This window comes from Suncus etruscus, chromosome X, assembly GCF_024139225.1.
Source record: "Suncus etruscus isolate mSunEtr1 chromosome X, mSunEtr1.pri.cur, whole genome shotgun sequence".
In the NCBI taxonomy this organism is placed as follows: Eukaryota; Metazoa; Chordata; class Mammalia; order Eulipotyphla; family Soricidae; genus Suncus; species Suncus etruscus.
In genome coordinates this window covers 47688043-47711677 of record NC_064868.1, presented here as the reverse complement: position 1 = coordinate 47711677, position 23635 = coordinate 47688043, and the positions used below count along the sequence as shown (strand labels likewise).

At 38.1% G+C, this 23635-nt stretch overlaps 1 protein-coding gene across 1 annotated transcript; it reads left to right on the top strand.

Annotated features, from left to right (window-relative positions):
* Positions 1–2341: 2341 nt before the first annotated feature.
* FUNDC1 (FUN14 domain containing 1) lies at positions 2342–22360 on the top strand. Its single transcript, XM_049767376.1, has 5 exons — positions 2342–2511; positions 3188–3344; positions 12203–12278; positions 19244–19372; positions 21191–22360. Exons 1-5 carry the CDS (start codon positions 2484–2486, stop codon positions 21266–21268), a joined length of 468 nt encoding a protein of 155 aa, XP_049623333.1. The 5' UTR covers positions 2342–2483; the 3' UTR covers positions 21269–22360.
* The last annotated feature ends 1275 nt before the right edge of the window (positions 22361–23635 follow it).

Below are 23635 nucleotides of genomic sequence, written 5' to 3'. Positions count from 1 at the left end.
CTTCCTTCCTTCCTTCCTTCCTTCCTTCCTTCCTTCCTTCCTTCCTTCCTTCCTTCCTTCTTTCTTTACTTTTTTGATTTTTTTGGGGTCACACCCGGTGGCTCTTAGAGGTTACTCCTGGCTCTGCACTCAGAAATCGCTCCTGGCAGGTTTGGGACCATATGGGTTGTGGAATTCAAACCACCATCCATCCTGAATTTGCTGCGTGCAAGGCAAACACCCTACCACTGTGCTATCTCTCCGGCCCTAAACAAGATACTTATTTTGATAGTTGGTGGATATTGCTACAAGTATGTTGAAGTGTAATCTTCTGTGGCCAATCATTTACCATTTTTCCACTTGTTAATATTGAAGTAGGAGTGGGTGGGCGATGGGAAAGAATATATGAGGCCATATCTCCTTACTTTTGAAAATTTTTTCATAATACTTTTTGGGCTTTTTTTTTAATTTTTTTTTATTTTAGACTACACCAGACAGGAATCAGGGACTACACCTGGCTCTGTGGTCAGGAATCATTCCTGGGGGTGCTAGGACAACCATATGGGAAATGCCCTACCCACTGTACTATCACCCAACCCCTCCCTCAGTAAGACATTTAAAGCTTTTCTTCTTCTTGTTCTTCTTGTTCTTGTTCTTGTTCTTGTTCTTCTTCTTCTTCTTCTTCTTCTTCTTCTTCTTCTTCTTCTTCTTCTTCTTCTTCTTCTTCTTCTTCTTCTTCTTCTTCTATTATTGTTGTTGTTGTTATTATTATTATTATTGGTTTTAGGGTCACACCCGGCAGTGGTCAGGGGTTACTCCTGGCTCTATGCTCAGAAATCACTCCTGGCAGGCTCAGGGGACCATATGGGATGCGGGGATTTGAACCACCGACATTCTGCATGAAAGGCAAAAGCCTTACCTCCATGGTATCTCTCCCGTCCCAGCTATTTTTCTTAAACGGTTTTGTTTCTTAAAAGTTGACTCTTGGGGGGCCAGAGAGATAGCATGGAGGTAAGGCGTTTGCCTTTCATGCAGAAGGTCATCAGTTCGAATTCCGGCGTCCCATATGGTCCCCCGTGCCTGCCAGGAGCGATTTCTGAGCCTGGAGCCAGAAATAACCCCTGAGCACTACCGGGTGTGACCCAAAAGCCACAAAAAAAAAAAAAAGTTGACTCTTGGGGCCGGCGAGATGACGCTAGAGGTAAGGTGTCTGCCTTGCAAGCGCTAGCCAAGGAAAGGACCACGGTTCGATCCCCCAGCTTCCCATATGGTCCCCCCAATTTCTGAGCGCGTAGCCAGGAATAACCCCTGAGCACCAAACGGGTGTGGCCTGAAAAACAAAAACAAAAAAACGTTGACTCTCACAGAAAGTAACAGTCCATCAATATTGCTAGTCAGTTTTAAGCCAGATAGGTTTAGAAACTTCAGTGAAACAACTCTTGCATCTGAGGCACAAGGATTTACAAGCCCAGTGCAATCTAGTCAACAATTTAAATAATGCAATCCACGTCAGAATTTCTTGCTTTTCCAATTAAACAAATGTCTGAGAGAGCTATTTTTTTTGTTTTGTTTTGTTTTTTGGGTCACACCTGGCAGCGCTCAGGGGTTACTCCTGGCTTCATGCTCAGAAATCACTCCTGGCAGGCTCAGGGGACCATATGGGACGCCGGGATTCGAACCGATGACCTTCTGCTTGAAAGGCAAACACCTTACCCTCCATGTTATCTCTCCGGCCCCGAGAGAGCTATTTTTAATTGAACTGTGAATGCGGTGTAATGCAAATGCAAAGCAAGCTTGGATGCTTATTTATGTGAGCCTACGTTAGCTGCTAAATTATCAACATGGTTTCTACATTTTGCAGAATCTTTGTGACTTCTAGGTGGCGAACTGCATCTCATTCCTCTATCAGATTTCAATTTTTAAAAAATGGATTCAAAATGTCCTCTGCAGGAATAGTGGGGTGAAGAAGCAGATCATTCACAGTAGCAATGCGCTACCAAAAAAAATTCCGTCTGTTAGTGAGAGCTTTTGCCTCTTCAGAAAGGGGTAGTTTCAGACCTACTTTCTCTTCCCTCTTTTTAAAAGCCTTTTCCTCAAGAGCTTGATTCTGGTATACTGTTCAAACGTTGCGTATAGCCATGAAACTCCACTTCCCTCCGCCCCCAAACTCTTTAAAACAAAATCAAACAACAAAAGGTTATGGAAATTCCCGTGGATGAAAGCTAGGGTTGTGGACAGCAATGGACTACAACTCCCAAAGCCCTTGTAGGGTTGCTCCTAGCTCTCCCTCCGTCTTCCCAGGCTCAGCCCAGCCCCTTTCCCTCGCCTCGCGCTTGCTCAGTAAGGCCCTGCGCCGAGCAGTGGGGCGGAGACTGGACGAAGTGCCGGGAGAAGAAGGAATAAAAGAGAGCATAGACTTCCACGCAGGCCTAGAGCGGCTCTTAAGCAGTGGGGAAGAGCCGGGCGGGCGGGGACCACCTTCAGAGCTAGCCGCTGGCGGTATCATGGCGACCCGGAACCCCCCTCTCCAAGGTGAGCGGTCGGGGCCCGAAGTAATTTCTGAGACGTGGCTCACTACTCCCGACCTTGCTTCCCGCCTCTCCTCTTCCTTCCCCATGACTAGTGTTCTATTTTCTGGAGGCAGCTGTTATAAACAACCCTTTCCGAACTAGACTTCCCCCTTGGGCGGAAATGGCGCAGAGCGACTCCCCCCACCCCCACCAGCCCTGCCTCCTGCTTTCACTTCCATCTTCAAATGTTGTTGTTCATTTATTTATTATTTATTTATTTAACAATAAAGAAATTCTTCTTGCTGGGCCCCTAGCTGCTTCTGTTAGTGTAGGACCATCCCTCTCTCTTCCACTGGTGAATATAGACCTAGCGCTGAGCCTATCACTTTTTGAGATTTGACTGTGGGTAAGGCTGGGGGTAGCACTTCATTCATACGAAACGAACTTGACCCTGAGATTTCGATGTAGAATCTGACCCTCTCAATTCCTTGACTCCGGCCTCTAAACTGGACCTTGGGATTTTGGGAAAGAAAATGTTCTTTGCTGCTGAGGCCCTAGGCTCAGGGATTGGGTTGAAGGAAGTAATGAATGGCAGCACATGAGCACTTCTAGCTGTAGGCCCCAAGTTATAAAGAATAAAACAAAATGCACAGGACATTTTGGATTGTTTCTCAATTTTCTTTCCTTGTATTTTGAAGACTATGAAAGTGATGATGAGTCTTATGAAGTGTTGGATTTAACTGAGTATGCAAGAAGACACCACTGGTGGAATCGAGTGTTTGGCCACAGTTCCGGACCTATGGTAGAAAAATATTCTGTAGCCACCCAGATTGTAATAGGTGGAGTAACTGGCTGGTGAGAACTTACTTTTCCTTAAATTTCATTGGAATCGTGACTGCTGCTCATTTGTATGTGGGTCACTTATGTATGTACTCAATGTGTGTAATATCGATACTATAGAACCCTGAAAGTCCTTTGGGGCTTTTCTCTGTAATTGGTGTAATCTAAACTTAGAGACTCAGGCTGTGGAGAGGTCACCAAAATACGAGCCTTTCTTTGTCTATTTCCCACTTTTCAAATTTATGGAATCTGACTCAGTGATAGTGGGAAAAGTGGAAAAAAGAGTTAAGTGTTAGTTATGTCCAAAGAATTTTTACTTGTTTAGTGCTAAAAATTTGAAAATTCTATGAAAACTCCCACATAATAGTCTCTATGACTTGGATGATTCTGTTGATCTTTGTAGATGAGTGTTTCTTAACCCATATTTCCCCATATTGGTCTCCTTCTAATCCTGTTCCTTTCCTATGTCCCACTTGGAATATCCTGGGTGGCATATGATTTGCATTGTCCAGAAATAATGGTCTGATGGTAATATTATTTTGAATAAGAGTTGTGGAATGTCAGTTCTTTGATGGAATTAAAAATCAATTGCTTGCTCTTTAATATTGTGGAATATGTTGATTAATATTAATCTAACCAGTTAACATTTTCATGCCACATGGTTACATAATTGCTGCTGGGGGAATTGAATTCTGTTATTCCAACTAGGTCAGAAACAGATTTGACCCTTTATTTTGAAAAGGTTTAATACTAAAAAATTTTGAATTTAGGAGGGTGCTTACCTTGAGAATAATCATTTTTTTCTTAGATTGCAGTTTATTGCATCTTACATTAATTTAAATACAATTTTAAATTAAATGTGACATTTTTAATATGTAATTTATGTTCATTTTGTCAAAAAGACAAGTTCTTCTGTTCTTTTTGAAAAAAAAAACATTTCATGGTAGAGACACTTGTGAAAATTTTGTGATACAGAAGTGTAGTATTGATTCATAATGCATACTTAACGCTGCTTATGAAAATAGGCTGTAATTAAAAGGTGCTTAGTCAGGGCCCTGGTTTGTCACATGATTTCTACAAGCTGATTCCACTAATAGAAGTTCTTTCTGATCCACTGCTTCAGTAAACTCACAATTTAGTATCACACAGATGATTGTCAATCATTAAAGCTCTATTTTTTTTAAGTTTCTTTTTTTTCCTTTGTTTTGTTTGTTTGTTTTTGGGTCACCCACCCACCTGGTGATGCTCATGGACTGCTCCTGGCTCTGCACTTTGGAATTATTGCTTGGCAGTGCCTGGGGAACTATTTGGGGTACCAGGGTTCAAACCCAGGTCTGCTATGTACAAGGCAAGCACCCTACCTGCAGTACTATCTCTCAAGTCCCTCAAGCTTCATTTCAAAAGAGATTAAACATCATTGAGGCATTGAGGGTGCTGGTGAGATGACACAGGGGCTAAGGCACTTTTCTTGCACATAGCCAATCCATTTTGATTCCCAGGACTCTGTATGGTACCTTGAGCACCCCTAGGAGTGATCCCGAGTGCTGCCAGGTGTGACAAAAATGTTTTAAACTTAAAAAAATAAAAATAATGGAGAAGTAGAATTATCAAATTATTGGGTAGGCCTAACTTGGTGAGAAATTCCAAAAATTTCTAGGACGTTTTGTAACATCTGGCCACAGATCAAGGGGTGAACAGGGTAAGTTTTATTTTAATTTTTTAAAATAAACTATTTAAGTACTATAGTTACAAACATGTTCATAATTGGATTTCAGCTATAAATTACACACCCTTCATCAGTAGAACTTTTGTCCCCTCATTCCCCCCCTCCCCCGCTCCTGTTTTCTAGACAGGCATTGTATTTCTCTATTATTGTTATGGTAGCTATTTGTGTAGTTATTTCACTAACTTCACTTACCACTCTTTGTGATAAGCTTCTTATGGGCTGGTCCTTCCAGCCCTCATCCTCTGTTGTCATTGGGTGTTATTATACTATCTTTCATTTTTCTTAAATCCTACATATGATTGAGAATATCCTGTGCTTATTGCTCTCCCTCTGACTTATTTTCATTCAACATAATAGTCTCCAAATCTATTTGTGTATAAGCAAATTTCACAACTTCATTTTTTCTAGCAGCTGCATAGTATTCCATTGTATTGATGTATACCACAGTTTCTTTAGCCACTCATAGGTTGTTAGGCATCTGGGTTGTTTCCAGATTCTGGCTGTTGTAAATAGTGCTGCTATGAATATAGGAGTGCAGAGGGCATTATTATATTGTGTTTTTGTGGTCTTAGGGTATATCCTTAGGAGTAGTTTTGCTGGATCAAATGGGAACTCAATGTCTAGGTTTTTTTTAATATAATAATTTTTATTGTGACCAAAGAATGAATAACAAATCTTTCACAGTAGTATTTAAGGTACATAGTGACAATGAATCAGGGCCATTCCCACCACCAGGATCAGGGGTCTTCAAACTACGGCCCGCGGGCCACATGTTTTATTTATTCCCATTTTGTTTCTTCACTTCTAAATAAGATATATGCAGTGTGCATAGAAATTTGTTCATAATTTTTGTTTTTACTATAATCTGGCCCTCCAACAGTCTGAAGGACAGTGAACTGGCCCCCTGTTTAAAAAGTTTGAGGACCCCTGACCAGGATTGTCCTCCTCCCTCCACCCCTTTTCCCAGCATGTGTCCCATATCACCTCTTTGTCCCCCAGAATACTAGTGAAACTGTTTTCCTCTGTGTATAGCTTGTTGTAGATAGGGTATCAATTTTGTTGTTGACATTAGTTTGATGTTAAAGTCAGATCACTTTAATTCCACTCAATTTTCATATGGCTGTTTGGTCCTGGTACCGTTCATTTTTATTTTTCCTTGCAACTCATGAGGTAGAACAAGATGATTCGCATTTTGTGGTTCTGCTGGAAGGGGACAAAGGAAAAAAAAAGCAGCTACCAAAAAAAATAAAGAGCACTCAGCAGCAAAGAATCACCAAATAATAAATAATAGCCACAAAAGTGAAAAAGGAAGGAAAAGGAAAGAAAAAACAAAGAGAAAAGAGAAGCAAAAAAGAAAATGAAGAGAGAAAAAATAAAAAGGAGTGCTGGTGTGGCAAGGTTTTGTGCTCCCCCCCTTCTTTGCATAGGTACAGTAAGTATTGGGGAAGTAAGAAAGGGAATTTCCTTGGCCTAAGAGATTCAGGGTTTCTCCACCCTTGAAGCTTACTGTCATGGGAACAACTACTGGCTCCATACCTACTCATTACCTTCCCCAAGGTCTTTTTTTATGGTACCTAGAAACTTTCCACTCAGTTGTAGGTGATAAAATCAGTCCTCTGTAGCTAGAGATCTTGGTATTCGCGTTGGTCATAGGACAAGGTTTAGGATTCAGTCTTTATGGTTCTAGAAGTTCTGTTCCATCATTGTTGTTGTAATCAGTCTTCTGTAATGAGTGGTCTTGGTTTTTGCTCAGATCCTAGGCCAAAACCTAGGATAGAGTCTTCCTTATGGTTCCAAAAGTTCTGCTCAGTCTCTGTTGTCAAAGTCAAGCCTCTGATTAGAGATCTTGATTTTTGTACAAGTCCTAGGCTACAGCCTAGGGTAAGGTTTTTCTTATTGGTCCCAGGATAAGTTCTGCCCAGTGGTGGTTGTCAAAGTCAGTCTTCTGTAGTTAGCACTCTTGGTTCTCACACAGATCAAAGGGCACTGTGTCTTCTGATTTCCTCCTACTGTTAGGTGATGTGATAGGAAAACCTGCTCTTAGATCAAATTGTCATTTTCTTGTTGTCGGTATGTCATATCAGAACTGGCACAAGTTGTTACCAGAGCGGTGTTAGAGATTTCCAAGCAGAGTTTGATTCCTGGTGTTATTGCAGGGAGCTGTATCAGTTCTGTGTGTCGGATCTGGGGTTCAGGATTGGATGAACACTGTCCAATCTTATGGAGACTGAGTTGTATCCACATGAATGTCTAGTTTTTTAAAGAATATTCTTATTTTTTCCAGAAAGGCTGGACTAGACAGCATTCCCATCAGCAGTGAATGAGAGTTCCTTTCTTCCTACATCTACGCCAGCGGTGGTTGTTCTTGTTCTTTTTGATTTGTGTCAGTCTCTGTGGCATGAGATATCTCATTGTTGTTTTGATTTCTATCTCCCTGATAATTAGTGATATGGAGCGTGTTTTTTTTTTTTTTTTGTGGTTTTTGGGTCACACCCGGTAGTGCTCAGGGGTTACTCCTGGCTCCATGCTCAGAAATTGCTCCTGGCAGGCACAGGGGACCATATGGGACGCAGGGATTTGAACCGATGACCTTCTGCATGAAAGGCAAACGCTTTACCTCCATGCTATCTCTCTGGCCCCTGGAGCATGTTTTTAATGTGCCTTTTTGCCATCTGTATTTCTCCTTTCAGGAAATGTCTGTTCATTTTTTCTCCCCATTTTTTAAATGGGGTTAGATTTTTCTTTCTTATTCTGTCAATACCTTTTATATCTTAGATATTAGCCCATTATCTGACGGCTGTTATGTGAATAGTTCCTCCCATTCTTTGGGAGACCTTTCTAACATAGTCACTGTTTCCTTTGAGGTGCAGAAGCTTCTCAGTTTAATGTAGTCCTATTTGTTATTTCTGCTTCTACTTTTTGGACTGTGGTGTTTTCTTCATGAAGATGCCTTTAGTTTCAATGTCATGGAGTGTATTGCCTATGTTTGTTTTTCTGAATACTCTATAGTTTCATGTCTGATCTCAAGGTTTTTCATCTATTTTGATTTGACCTTTGTGATTGGTGTTAGATAGAAGTTTGAATTTGCTTTTTTGCATGTGGCTGACCAGTTGTTTAAGAGGCTTTCCTTGCTCCATTTTGCATTTCTTGCCCCTTTATCAAAGATTAATTGATTGTATGTCTGAGGTCCATTCTCTGAATATTCAAGTCTATTCTATTGATCTGAGCATCTGTCTTTATTCCAGTACCATGCTGTTTTTAATAATTATTGCTTTGCAGTACAATTTAAAGTAGGGGAAATTGATGCCTCTCATCTTTTTTCCCTCAGAGTTGCTTTAGCTGTTTTTGGACATTTATTGTTCCAGGTGAATTTCAGGAGTGTTTGATCCACTTCTTTGAAGAATGTCACGTGTATCCTTAGAGGGATTGCATTGAATCTATACAATACTTTGGGGAGTATGCTATTTTTTTTTGTTTTGTTTTGTTTGTTTGGGCCACACCCATTTGATACTCAGGGGTTACTCCTGGCTAAGCGCTCAAAAATTGCCCCTGGCTTGGGGGACCATATAGGACGCTGGGGGATCGAACTGCGGTCATGGTCCTTCCTTGGCTAGCGCTGCAAGGCAGACACCTTACCTCTAGCGCCACCTCACTGGCCCCTGGGAGTATGCTATCTTAATGATGCTAATCCTCCCAATCCATGAGCAGGGTATATGTCTTCATTTCCTTGTAATCTCTTTATTTCTTGAAGCAAATTTTTATAGTTTTCTTTGTATAAGTCCTTCACTTCTTTAAATTGACTCCAAGCTATGAATTTCTGTATTGCTGTTGTGAATAGAATTATTTTTAATGTCTGTTTCTTCTTTATCATTATTTTTGTATAAGAAGGCCATTGATTTTTGTTTAACAGGTTAGTTTTAGAGATTTTATACCACCAAACAAAGAATAGACATATTTGTGGAACATACCTCTTGGGATATTGTTGAGACCTGCCTGCTGCTTGCCTCCTCCACTGCCATTCCTGAAACTTTGGAGTTGACTCATAACTCAGGGACATAGCTTTTATTATGTATAGATTTTAGCAAAGTGTTTGCCCAGGAGCTATGTAATATGATTCTTATATTACATAGGTGATTTATTGCAAATATTTTAAGATTTAGTGTATGAATTTCTAAAAGTTTCTTAGGGTATAAAACTGAAGTTATTATATATATTAAGGAGGGCTGGTTAATAGGCATTAACCTGACCAGTTAACAATTAAAACCAGTTCATGACATGAATAGGAGAGAGACTGAGGCAATTCTGCCTATGTATGTAGGATTTTTTTTCTACTAAGAAATTAAAACTAATATCAGGATGAGTGATTATTAGGAGAGATTGTGGGTTTATGAAGATTACTTAGAGGGCTCTTGTAAAAGCCTGGAAGTAAGATATTAATATTCTTTTTGTAAGAATGATTTTTTATTTAATTAAAAATGTGATTTACAAAGTTAGTGATAGTTGAATTTTAGGCATATAATATTTCAATACCAGTCCCACTACCAGTGTCAACGCCTTCCACAAGTGCTTCTATACTCTGTCATCCGCCACTTCCAATCCTGCCTGTCACCATGACAGCACATTACAAAGTTCAGTGGTTGCAGCTTAGATTTCATGTTTTCAGTGTTGCTGATTCTGTTCTTTGGATATATTGCTATATCACTATTGGGCATCACCAATTTAACCTAATCCTGGACATTCTGTTCCCCCATTCCCTTTCTCATTTTGTTTCTTCCCACTTTGATTTCTTTCCTTCTCTGTCCTCCTTCCTAAGCTCTGGGGTCAAGGGTGATCTAAGCATTTCCTCATCTATTTATTATACTACAGATAAGTGAGATATTGTTTTCATCATTCTTTTGGCTTACATCACTGAGCATATCTTCCAGTTCCAGCCAGGTGCAGCAATTTGCATATTTCATTGTTCCTTACAGCTGTATTGTTCCTTCTATTGTGTATGTATATCATATCTTCACAATCCAGTCATCTGTTTTTGGACACATACATTGATTTCTTATCTTAGCTATGGTACTTAGTGCAACAGTGAGTAATGGTGTTCATATGTCCTTTTGAGTCCAAGGAGTAGATTCCCCGAAGTGGAAATTCTGAATCTTATAGCAGCAGCTCAATTTGTTTGTTAGTTTGTTTTTGTAGGGGGAGCATACCCAGTGTTGTTTAGAGGTTTCTTCTGGCTCTGTACTCAGGAATTACTCCTGGCAGACTTGGGGGAACATATGGGATGCTAGGGATTGAACCCGGGTTGATAACGTGCAAGACAAATCTCTATCTATACTATCATTATAACCCCATGCTGGGCACTTTTATGTGCCTTTTGGTGATCTACTTGTCTCCTCTGAGAAGTGTATGTTCTTTTCCTCTTTTAGATAAAGATAATAAAGATATTATTTTGAACGTGGTCACATGTCATTTTGAAGATAGAGTATATAGAATTTATAATCAGAAGGCACAGGACATTGGCCAGATTCTAACATGAAATTAAGCGTAGATATTGGTGCCATTACAAATTGGAACCTTAGCATTAATTGTAAGGTTGGAAACATGATACTTGCTTTGGCTCTTTTCTGATTCTATAGAGACTGAAAAAGCCCATATGTCATTGGAATGTTATTCTTTTTTACACTTCTGAAAGTGAATTAATCAACTAGGGCTGTTATAGCAAATGACAGAATGCTTAAAATAAGAGAAATTATTTTTCTAACAGCTCTGGAAGCTATCAGTCTGGACAGGTCAGTAGAGTTGATTTCATCTTGGAGGCCCAGGGATAACTGATTCCAGGCTTCTCTTCTAACATCTGATAGTTCCCAGTACTCCTTGCCATTTACTGAAATCCATTATTAATCTCTGTTTTTGTTATTACATGGCCATCTTCTCTCTGTGTGCTTGTGTTACCTATTGGGTTAGGGCATATTGGATTTGGCGTCCACCCTACTCTAGTATATTGTTATTTTACCTAAATGCATTCTGCAATGATTCAAGGTCACATTTTGAGATTCTAGAAAGAGTATGAATTTGAGGTGTGTGTTGGGGTGGGGGGCGTGACACTCTTCATCCCAGTAGAGAAAGCTGGGATTCTTTTGCACTGGAATTCCAGCAAGGATCTGGAAAACAAAGTGAATATGAGCTCATTAAAAGAGGGTATACACAATATGGACATACATCTTTTACAAGATAGATGAGACAAAGCAGATTTAATACAGAGGGATAGGTAAAGAAATTATGAGAAATGTGTACTGAAACGTAATCCTGAAAGTGGAACCTCTTGTTTGTAACTCTTCCCTCAATTTCCTGTTTCCCTAACCTCTTCTTTTGGTATATAAAAGTCCACCTGGATTACAGGCTTCCCCCACCGTGATGGATGGGGTTCTGGATAATAAAGAGTGCTGGCTTTGGGCACTGGAGAGAAAGCACATGGCAGATAGGCAGCAAAGGGCAGGAGAGAATGAGCAAGGCAGATAGGCTACACATGGTCGAGAAAACCATGAGGAATAAAATGAACTGACTCCAATGAATATCTGCTGTGTATTATTTCTCGTCCACTACCCTGCTTCATCAGACCCTTCTGCCAAAAGAGTTAGAAACATGGTGCCTGGAGCAGTTTCACACCAACTTATGGACTTTATATTTTTATTTTACACTGTTAGACCTTAACGGACATAAAACTTTAGATTGGCAGAGCTAGGGGAACTCCTAGAAGCAGAGATTTGGAAACTACCTGAGTTGAAGTAGGTTTGGGTAGAATAGGATTTGGTCATATATATGGAACATCTTGAGTGTATTAAAACATTGTTATGATTGGAAACTTCAGATTATACTAATGAGTTCTTAAATTTACTGTTGTTATTATTTTCCATTCTATAAATGATCCTCTTCTCTATCCCTTCTCCCTTCAAAAAGCACATCTTGAACAATTTAAATTGTACAATTTCAATTAATCGCAACTAGAGGGAAACAATTGAGGGTTTCAAAGTAGGTTAAGTACATGAACATAAAAATAAGATAATAATATTTTATTAGGAAAGCAGTAAAGAAGGAGAGACTTTATTAGTACATCATTGATTGTTCTTATATTCTGTCATTTCTTTCATTAAAGGTGTGCTGGATTTTTGTTCCAGAAAGTTGGAAAACTTGCAGCAACTGCTGTAGGTGGTGGCTTTCTTCTCCTGCAGGTATGTCAGAACTTTTGGTCTTTGGGAACTGAGAAAATCAAATTTGTTATTTCATTTCTATTTTCATAGAAGATAGAAATTTTCTTTGGGTATGGAAAAATTTAAATGAATTTTGAAAACTGGCATTTGCTGTGAAAGAACAATTTAAGTCCTTCTGAATTCTTTAAACATAGTTTGATCCCAGCTATTAAAAAGAATTAAAATCATTAGCTTTAGTTTCCTCATTTTTTACTTGTTTTTTTTAGGAGATCTCACTAGCAAATTAAATGGTTCATCAATAAAGTAGTCTACTCATCCTGACCATTTTAAACATGCTGAAAATTTCCACAGATGAAATTAAAAAGATCTCTTTACTTTCCCTATTTATAGCCAGTACAGATTTTATTCCTCAAAGAATTTGCTGTTAGTAATTTCTAACTTGTTTTTTTTTAACTAGGGAGTCATATTAATGTAGAAAGTAGAAATTAGGTTGAAAAAATATCCATAAGTTTATTTCAAAAGTAAGTGAATTTGACATAGTTTTATTCATGCTCCTATAAGTATAAAGTTTTAAAATGCTTTGCTGTTGGAGAGTAGTTTTCTGGCTATGGAAGTATATAGCATTCATATCAGTTTGTCATAAATTTTTTCAAAAAATCTCATTCCTTGAAGATCAAATATAGTAAAACCTAAAGTTGACAATCTTTGAAAATGAATATTGCCAACATTATTGGGGGAGTTTGGGCCATTCTGGCAATGCTTAGGGGTTTCTCCTGGCTCTATACTCAGGAATTACTCCTGCAGATGCTTGGAGACGATATGGGATGGTGGAGATTGACCCCAGGTTAATCACTTGAAAGACAAACCTCTACCCACTAGTATAGCTCCATACCTGTTCCCAATGTATTTTGTTGTTTTGGGGCCAGACCAGATAGCGCTCGGGGATTATTCCTGGTCAGTACTCAGAAATGACTCGCAGGCTCAGGGGGTTGGCCTTGTGCAAGGCAAATACCCAATCCATTGTGCTATTGCTCTGGCCCTATTGTCAACATTTTTTAAGAGAGAACTCTTAGTTATACCAGATTTTTCAAATGATTGATGGATGCAATAACCAAAATTTCACTTTATCTGAGACATTTATCATTTCATAAACAGTGTCATTGCATAACTGTATTTATATGTGTTTAGTATAGATTTTGAATGTTTACTAAACAACCTTTATACAAATGTTTATTTTAGCTCTACTGGACATTTTTAAGATAATCTATTGTAAAAATAAAAATAAAAGTTAATGTCACAATTTAATCCTTGGGATGAGTTTGTCAGTTGTAAAGAAGAGAATTATATTTAATCAGATTTTGACTTGAATTTGTATAGAATCAAGAATGTTTCTGGGGCCGAAGAGATAGCATGGAGGTAGAGCATTTGCCTTGCATGCAGAAGGATGGTGGTTCGAATCCCGGCATCCCATATGGCCCCCTGAGCCTGTCAGGAGCGATTTCTGAGCATGAAGCCAGGAGTAACCCCTGAGCGTTGCCGAGTATAACCCAAACACAAAACAAAAGAAAACTAAAAAATGTATTCCATAACTATTTTGAAAACTCATTTGTCATTTCTCTTTAGTACAATGGGTACTTGACTCAGGCAGTTTCCTTAAATGTTATACATTTCAGTCTACTCTGCATGTCAGTTTTCTAGAAGTCCATTTCAGTCGATTCAAAATAATCAAATCTACATTTTGCCATTGCCACCTACTTCTTTATGCCTGGTCCATATATTGTTTGAAGTCGCTAAACAGAAAATGAAAGAAATACCTATATTAAACTGATTTTCTCCACAAATATGACTTGCATTGAAAACTCAGTAAAGAAATAAAACTCAAAAATAGAGGGGCCGGAGAGATAGCATGGAGGTAAGGCCTTTCATGCAGAAGGTCATCGGTTCGAATCCCAGCGTCCCATATGGTCCCCCTTGCCTGCCAGGAGCAATTTTTGAGCATGGAGCCAGGAATAACCCCTGAGCACCACCGGGTGTGACCCAAAAACCACAAAAAAAAAAAAAAACTAAACTAAAAAATAGAAATAAAATGGATTTTTAGTAATCAGTTGTTACTCTTCGGTCTACTTCCATGTTTTTAAAAGCTAAATACTACTTAGAACTTAAAACTATTTTAATAGTGCAATATTAAGCTTTGTTGAGTATATTTATCATACCGTATTCTAAAAATAGTAGTGGTATGTTTTAAATTTGGTGGGACTTTTGGGTTTGTTTTTATTTTTGTTTTAATTTTATGTCAAGTCTAACAGTGCTCAGGGCTTATTCCTGGTTCTGTGCTCAGGGATCACTTCTGGCAGTGCTGGGGAAACAAATGCTGTGCTGAGGGTCAAACCTGGGTTAGCCAAGTGCAAGCTAAGTGCCCATCCCACTGTATTATCATTTTAGCCCCCAGATATTGTCATCTCATAATTTTGCTAGATCACTTCCCGGGATTAACTGAATTACTTCTGTATAAATTTATGTATAAAATTACGTCTGGGAATAATTTGACTAGCATTTCTTTAATTATTTGCTCCTTCTATTTTTTCTTCAGATAATTGTAGCTATGTACATGTTAGACTTTTGACAGTGTCCTAATGTTCATGTATTTTGTTTTCAGATTATATGAATTCTAGTCATCTAGCTTCAAAGACTACTCTTTCCTCTACCATTAAGCCTGTTCAGTGATTCATTCCAAAGATTATATTTTCTGATTCTAGAATTCCCCTTTTAAAATATTTTCAATATTTCTAGTAATTTTCTTTTTATTGATTACATAGTTTCATTTTCTCATTGAACATTCTCAAAAGTTACACTATTTTAAAGTTCTGGTAATTACAATAGCTGTGCCTTCTTAGGGTTAGAGTCTATTGATTTGCTTTTGCAATTAGGCCACATTGTCTGGTTTCAAATTTTATTCTGGTCATTCAGAAGTTGTTGTTTTGTTATGATTTTTGGACCACATCCAGTGATATTCAGGGATTACTTCTGGTTCTGCACCCAGAAATTACTGGTGGGGCTGCTCAGAGACCATATGAGATGTCAGATAGAACTTGGGTCAGCTACATGCTGGCTTTAGCCTAGAATGTTGTTTTGGAGACTGGATTTTATTTCATTCCTCTGAAAAGTTTGATTTTAACAGGCAGTTAATTTGATTAGACTCAAGTTACAAACTCAGTTTCATTTGTGGTTGTTAACAGCTCAGTTCTGAATTCTTTTATTGTAGCTCCATGAATATGAATAAACTCAACACCAATATTTTTGGGTTGAGTTTACACATAGAATTTGGAGCTCAGCTTCTTTAACACTTCTTTGTTGCAGATATTGTTATCCTGGACTTTGTCCTCTGGTTATTCAGGACAAAAAGATTGCTTGCATTCTATTGAAATGTAACAATCTGCACTTCCCTTCAGGATAAAGGCATGAAATTTGGAAATTTACCTTGTTCCCTTCCTTCCCCTAAGTTTCAGCACCCCTTTAAAGTCTGCTTGCTTTTGTTGATTCTGGAGCCGTTGTGTTTATTTAAACCAGGATTTATAATTGCTATCTACCATAATTCCCTGATGATCATCACATAAATATATGTGGCCCAAATTGCTGATTCAAATGTACTAGGAAAAGCTTTCAAGTACTATTCGATTTGATCATTTTGTTTTGCTGAGACCTACTTTTAAAGTGATAGAAGAGCACAGATAAGTTTTTCTGTGGGGCCAGTCACAGTGAAAATAAAACCCAAGATTTTAAGTTAGGAATCAAATAGTTTCATTACTTGGAATATTTTGTATGTGGTTCAAAGTGCAGCATAAGCTTGATAGAAGTGCTTTATCATCACGCATAACCTAATTGTTTACTCATGTAATTATTTATATTTTGACTAATTATTTAAGAGACTTAATATACTGCTGTATATCCTATGTTCCTGTTCAGATTTTATAATGTATAAATAGAACCTAGTGAGCTTTTTCCTATTGCTAGTTGGCTAGTTTTTCTACTCATTTTTGGGGGGTTACATTTAGTTGTGTTCAAAGTTTACTCCTGGCTCTCCACTCCAGGGAGCACTTTGGAAGGCTCTCGGACCATATGAAGTACCTGGGATAGAACCAGGGTCAGTTGCGTGCAAGACAAGCACTCTGTATTATTTTCCTGTCCCTCAATTATAATTTGTATTGAAAGGATTTATAGAACTAAAAGTAGACCAATTTCTTTAATTTTTCTTTCTTCTTTTTTTTTGGGGGGGGGGCATACACCACAAGTGCTCAGGGATTACTCTCGATTCTGTGCTCAGAAATCATCCTCGTAGGCTTGGGGGACCTATGGTATGCCAGGATTTAAACCAGGTTGGCTGCGTACAAGGCAAATGTCCTACACACTGTGATATCACTACTCCCCCCCCCCATATTTCTTTTTATATTTCACTTTCAAAAGCAGTTACTAGAAAATATTTTGAAGAGTTGAAATTATTAAGAAACCATTAGTGGACTATAGATTTCTTTAGTTACCTGATAATCGATTGTCTTCTAAATCCTTGTAATTAAGCATCTGTTGAATTGAACAGTGCATTTTATTAGCTGTATAATTTGGATAGTGTCTTTAATTTTAGAAGCTAATGCTATCATAGTATGTTTTGCTGATTATCAGGAAGCTCTGATGTAGTTACTGTTACTATTTGGCCTAGAACAGTAGGAAGTTTAACAAAAGGCAGCAGGAGTCTGGTAAACTGGGAGTCAGGTAAACAGTTTCTCCAGCAATCAGTCAGCAGAGTCTCCTAGACACCACCCCAGTACATAATTCTTGCCTCCCCCAGCACTTCAGCCAAAGGCTTTATATATCCAGACCAACTGTCATCCTGCAACTGGCTGGTTTCTGATTGCTGCTGGCTAGCTTCAGTCCAACAGCACCAGAGGATTTCGATGAATCCACTTCAGGGGAGTGGGATGTACAAACCAGCATAAAGTGAAATATGAAGAAAGTAAGACCACATAATGAATGTATGGGGAAACATGTTCTGCCAAGTGTGCTTCAAATTTAATCTCCAAACTAGGAGTATTTAAGGGGTAAAATGCCAATCACATATTATAGGGTTCCAGAGTAGAAGGACGAGACCACACAACTGGAATAAAGTTTAATACTTTTTTTTTTTTTTTGGTTTTTGGGCCACACTGGCCGGTGCCCAGGGATTACTCCTGGCTGTCTGCTCAGAAATAGCTCCTGGCAGGCACGGGGGACCATATGGGACACCGGGATTAGAACCAACCACCTTAGGTCCTGGATCAGCTGCTTGCAAGGCAAACACCACTGTGCTATCTGGGCCCTAAAGTTTAATACTTTAATCTGTCTACCAACAAAAACCCTCAGCCTGGCTAGCCAGGGCCATCCCCCAAAGGAGATGAGCCCTGGCCAAGATCATGAGGAACATTATATAGGGAAAGGATATAGGGAGGTTCCTGCTATCTGATGATCCTTAAAATGATTGGGTCTTGTCTAGGGGTACCTTCCTACTGTTCCCTTGTCCTTCCCTGATAAGCTACCAAGTATGATCAGCTAGCTTGGAGCGGGGTCTGTGAAAATAGGCTTGTGAAGCTCTAACATGTGGCTTACACCATGTGGTCCTTACAAACTGGTGTCTCTCCCTGCTAAGAACCTACGAAGAAGCCTGCCATGTAGATTTTACAAAATGGCATCCCTCCTTGTTCAGAATTCAGGTCCCAACAGTATGAGAAAAGAATGCTCACATTTTGTTTCTTTGCAATGTACAGAAACTTATCAGTGTACATTGTTTGATCTTTCAGACAATACATATGGCTCTAGGTGGTTTGTAATGTTAGACTAAAATATAGTTCAGTTAAGAGCTTAAAGGATAAAAGGAAGATAAATTTTTACTTTTCAAAATAGTTCCTCTCTGGCCTGGCCCTAGGTGTCAAACTGATGTAAATTAAGAGATTAGCAAGAAACCAGGTTTCCTATAACAATTTTCCTTTACCTAAGGGAACAGGTTTCTATCTCTAGGGGCTAAGACTAACTGCTTAAGGTCTGGTTTTGAAAGAGATAAACTATATGAAAAGGGTACAGAAATTATACCTAATAAAATTTATTATCCCAATGCTATCCTGGCAAAACTTGTTTTGAGTGTAAATTAGCAGGCATTCAAAGTGTCTAGGGGAAGTCCCTGAAGCAAAGCAATCCTTTCTGTTACAAACAGCTATGTTGTGCAAAGACAAGGAGAGAAGAAATTGTTTTTCTGATGCTGAATATTCCAGGTAAAGATAATTTAATCAGGGCTATATTGCCTGTAAAAATCCTTATGTTAGGATGAGAATGGTTTTACTATATGCACACAACAGAAGAGTGTGTGTGTGTGTGTGTGTGTGTTTGTGTGCATATATATCAATTAAATGTTTATAGTAAAGGAAGCAGAATGTCAGTTTCATTAACAGAATGTCTCATTCAATTATCCACACTGAGAGAGAAGACTCAGTGGGCCATTGGTGAGAGATCTCTCAGGAATCTTTGATCAATCAACATTTGAGGGGAAAGACTTCTCAGTGGGCCTTCTCGTAACATTTCCTGAGGAATTTTTGATCAGCTACCCATGCTAAGGCTATGAACATCCTCGCGGGTCTTCTGACTGACTTCCACTAGAAATATTAAGATTCCTATTATGTTAATGCTGTGATAACTGATGTCTTTGCCTTTATAAGAACAGTAACACAGCTGACCTGTGGCCATAAGAGTCTATTGTTTCCTTCTAGTTATCTATGTTGCTCTTATTCTTCGCTATAACTTGTCCTAGAATAGTGCTTGGCACAGAACATATCAAATAAATTGTGATTGTATATCAGTAAGCTTTATAGTATTCTTGATATATATATTAATGTTCATATATTGCTGGGTGATCATTATTAGCAACCAAATTGATTTAGAAGTAAACATTCTTACTCTGTTTTTTACAGATTGCCAGTCATAGTGGTTATGTCCAGGTTGACTGGAAAAGAGTTGAAAAAGATGTGAACAAAGCAAAGCGACAGATTAAGAAACGAGCAAATAAAGCAGCACCTGAAATCAACAATATTATTGAAGAAGTAAGACAATGTACATTTCTGACACTTTTTCCCCCTTTTTAAAATGGGTCTTGCTTAGCAGACCCATTAATATGCTATAGCTTACCTTTTTAAAAAAACATTGATGCTCAGGCCGGAGCGGTGGCCAAGTGGTAAGGTGTCTGTCTTGCCCGCGCTAGCCTAGAACAGATTGCAGTTCAATCCCCTGGCATCTCATATGGTCCCTGAAGCCAGGAACAATTTCTGAGCACATAGCCAAGAGTAATCCATGAGCATCACCAGGTGTGGCCCAAAAAAAGCAACAAAAAATATATATTGATGCTTTTGGTTATACCTTATGTTTTAAGAAAACATTGGGTTATAAGCAGCCACCATTTAAATCAGTCTTTGAAAACTTTTCTTTAAAAATTAAAATAATTATTGTTTGGTGTGGACTAGTTCTTGGGGTCCAGTTGCTAGAGAACTTCTTTGAATTCTCTCGAGAAGAGTGGATGCATGGGCAGCAAAATATGAAGAAATAAAAGGCCACACAATTCTTATGTGGGAGAACAAGGGTGTTCTAAATTTAATCTCTAAACTAGGGGTTTTATAAAGGGTAATTGTCAGTCGCAGATATGAGAAGAATATTTAGATTGACAAAAAACAGATACATTCCTGTACACAGAAACATTAACAATAGCCCTGTTTGATGTACATTAACAATTCACCTGGCTAGGGGGATACGCAGCTCTGGTGAAAAGGATTATAATAAGTAAGAAACCTGAGTTAAAAGGGAGAATGTTTTAACATCTCAAAGCAAATCCTGCCCATCTAGTTTCAGATATAAACTTTTGGTGGTTAGCAAGGAGTTAAGTTTCCCTGTCAGGTTTTCTATTTCTTCAGGAAGACTCTTTTTGTGTATAAGGAATAGGTGAAAGAGACAGACTAAGCTAAAGAAATGCAGATTTCATACCTGGTAAAAACTTTTGATAGCCTCATGCTACACTCTGGCCAAGCCTTTTCTATGAAAATTCAGAGCTGACAGAGAGAAGAAAATTGTCTCTAAGTGTCTTTAATTTGGTACTGGAATTCTCCAGGTAAAGAGAAATTTAATCAAGGCTATATTTGGCCTGTAACATACACAGCAGAAGAGAGAATCAATTGTAGGCCAAGTATATGTGAAGTAAACATAATGTCAGTTCCATAACATGGATCTCAAAAATATTTCTAAAGGAATAATCCAGTTATCCACAGAGGAGAGAAACATCCCAGTGGGCCTTCTGGTGAAAATTCTTTGAGAGTATTCAAAACAGCCATCCACTCTAAGAATGTCACATCCTAGAAGGCCTTTTTCCATCCTCATAGAAATATAGAAATTCCTATCAATGGTGTGACAGTTGTTGTAGTTAAGGTGCCATGAGTACAGTAGTGTTAATGATGTCCATTTACTGTACCCTACTACCACCAAAGTGCCCAATACTTTCTACAATTGTCTTTCTAGTTCACAGCCTCATTTCTCCCCAGGTATCTTCCTTGTTTGGTAACCTCTGTTTCATAATCCAAGGCCAAGAGGTTTGTCATTGTTTAATTCTGTATAATTCCATGTTTTGTTTATCTGTATACTACAGGAGTGGAAAGATATAAACATAAGAGCTATATGAATGCATAAATTAACCATTAAATAGTACCTCCCACAATAACCCCTTACACCAGCTCTTCTAAACCTCTTTTCTTGTCTTTGACTGTTCACATAAGTGGAATCATAACATTTGTTGCTTGTTGCCAATTGCATGTAGTACATTTTTTCAAGATTCATCCATGTTAGTGCATAATTAAGGTCTTGTTTAAACTGTGTTTCAGGCAACAGAATTCATCAAACAGAACATCGTGATATCCAGTGGATTTGTGGGAGGCTTTTTGCTAGGCCTTGCATCTTAAGGACATGAATGTGCTGTCCTAGTGAAGTCATTATGAGAAGAGAAGTGGTGGTGACTAAGGTCTCTCAACATTGTGTGCTGTCACATTCTGCAGGGAGATGAGAGGCAATTAGCTGGATAGTGTAAAACTCACAACTTAGCATTTTGCCATCATAAGCTTGGCAAATAATAGTATCTGCTATAAAAAAAATCTATGGTTTGTGTACAGAACTGGGCAAATCATGGCTTTCATTATTTTTTTTTAAATATGCATTTATTTAGAAATTAGCCCCAAAATATCATTATTGAATAGATATGGAGAGAAAAGAATCAGTTGAATATATTCCTTAGTGAAATATTGTTCTTGTTTGATCTAAATAAGATGTTTTTCATTGTGTTTTATAGTTTATTGGAGATATTTAAAGATTTGTATTATAGCTTCAACATTAGGGATGACTTAAAAAATACTTGAAATTAACTGAAAAATGAATGCCCTTTTGTGTATTTAGAAATCATAGAATCATTACCAGTATGTAAGTTGTCTTTTCTTGCAACTCTTTCTTTGCTTATATAATAACTGTAGAAATCTATGTCAAAATAGACTGCTCTTTGATATTTTTTCCCACTCCCAAAACCCCTCCTCTTTGATTTCTTTTAAAAGAAAAGTTATAAAAGTATTTAAGCCTGCTCTGGGTTTGATATCCAGCACTGCAAAATAAAATACAAGTATCTATGCTTTTTTCAAAAAATCAATTTATTTATCCTTGTAGCCTGAACAGAACTAATTGTTTTGTATAGTTAAGTCACTGATTCATTTTATTAACTGAGTGAATTTTCTTTCTTCTAAAAATCCTTATTATGATGTTGTCCTCTTTTCAAAAAGGTAAAATCATATGAAGTACTTAGTACATTATAATTTTTATTATAACAGCAATGATTTTCTGTATAATTATGAAATTGTAACTTAAAGAGAATCATCTCTTTGATGTAATCTGTAGCTTCTGAAACTGTGGATTGTAAGCCTGTATGGGATCACATAACTGTACATGGGATCAGAAAACATCTTTAAAATTTGTTGTAAAATAAATTTCTTTATGATGTATTATCAGTAAAATGTTTGATTTATATGCTTATTCACATATATACCTATATTCTTGGGGTTGCCTAAATGTTTCATGAAGAAAGGGATTTTGAGTAGAGAAAGTTTTAAGAAGGCTTGTAGTAATTTTTAATTTCCCAAAGTGGGTGCTGTGGGTGATCCACCTTCTTGGAAGTGGTGTAGAATGATGGGGTGGGGGTGGGGACACACTTTAGCAGCCTTTAGTGCTCTTTATGTTTGCTTAAAGAGGTAGATTTTCATAGGGGATTGACAGTGGTCCAGTGTTGACATTTTTTTCTTAAAAGGGGTAAAAGCCTTAGGGAACCTCTGATCTAGTCTGAGGTATAGATGCTAGACTTTCTTGTTTTTGTTGGCTTGATGTTGATTGAGTATTGAGCCAGTTGTCTCTCAGGGATAGCATCATAGTCTCTTAGAGGCTCCTTTGTACAAAAATGCTTTCTACTGAAAGAAGCACAGTTACAAATGTAATAAAGTTAAACCGATATTAGGCAGAAATTATTATTTTTTTACTATTTTTATTTTTCACAGCATTATTTATGGTACATAGTGAAATGAATGAGGGGCACTCCCACCCCAGTGCTGTCCTCCCTCCACCCCCGTTTCCAGCATGCAGCTCATATCTCCCTCCCTTTCCCCCCAGAATACTAGTGCAACTGGTCTCCACTTTATAGCTTGTTGTAGATCAATGGTCCTCAAACTATGGCCCATGGGCCACATATTGTATTTATTCCCATTTTGTTTCTTCACTTCTAAATAAGATATATGCAGTGTTCATAGAAATTTGTTCATAATTTTTGTTTTTACTATAATCTGGCCCTCCAACAGTCTGAAGGACAGTGAACTGGCCCCCTGTTTAAAAAGTTTGAGGACCCCTGTATGCAGATTGTCTATTCTGTTGTTGTTTGCGATAAAAATGATAAGAAGAAAAAAGAGAAAAAAAAGAAGAGAGAAAAAAATTGGCCACAACTACCAAAAAAAAAAAAAAAAAAGAGAAAAAGAAGAAGAAAAAATGCACCCGGCTAATGAGAAAAGAAAAAAATATCACCAAATAATAATCACAGGAGTGAAAAGGGAAGAGAAAAGTGGAGGAAAGAAAGAATATAAAGTCAAAAACTAACAAATCAAACCAAAACAAGAAAAAGAAGGGGTGCTGCAGTGGTAGGGTTTGGCGTTCCCTCCACTTTAATTTTTTTATAGGCACAGTAAGCATTGGAGGAGAATGGGAATTCCCGTGGCCTAGGAGATTCAGGGCTTCTCCATCATTGAAGC

Excerpts from the sequence above, each read along its gene's own strand:
- FUNDC1 (XM_049767376.1), top strand. The coding sequence starts at position 2,484 with ATGGCGACCCGGAACCCCCCTCTCCAAG. Across the intron at positions 2,512-3,187 it reads CCGGAACCCCCCTCTCCAAG|ACTATGAAAGTGATGATGAG; the intron begins GTGAGCGGTCGG and ends TGTATTTTGAAG. Across the intron at positions 12,279-19,243 it reads GTGGCTTTCTTCTCCTGCAG|ATTGCCAGTCATAGTGGTTA; the intron begins GTATGTCAGAAC and ends TGTTTTTTACAG.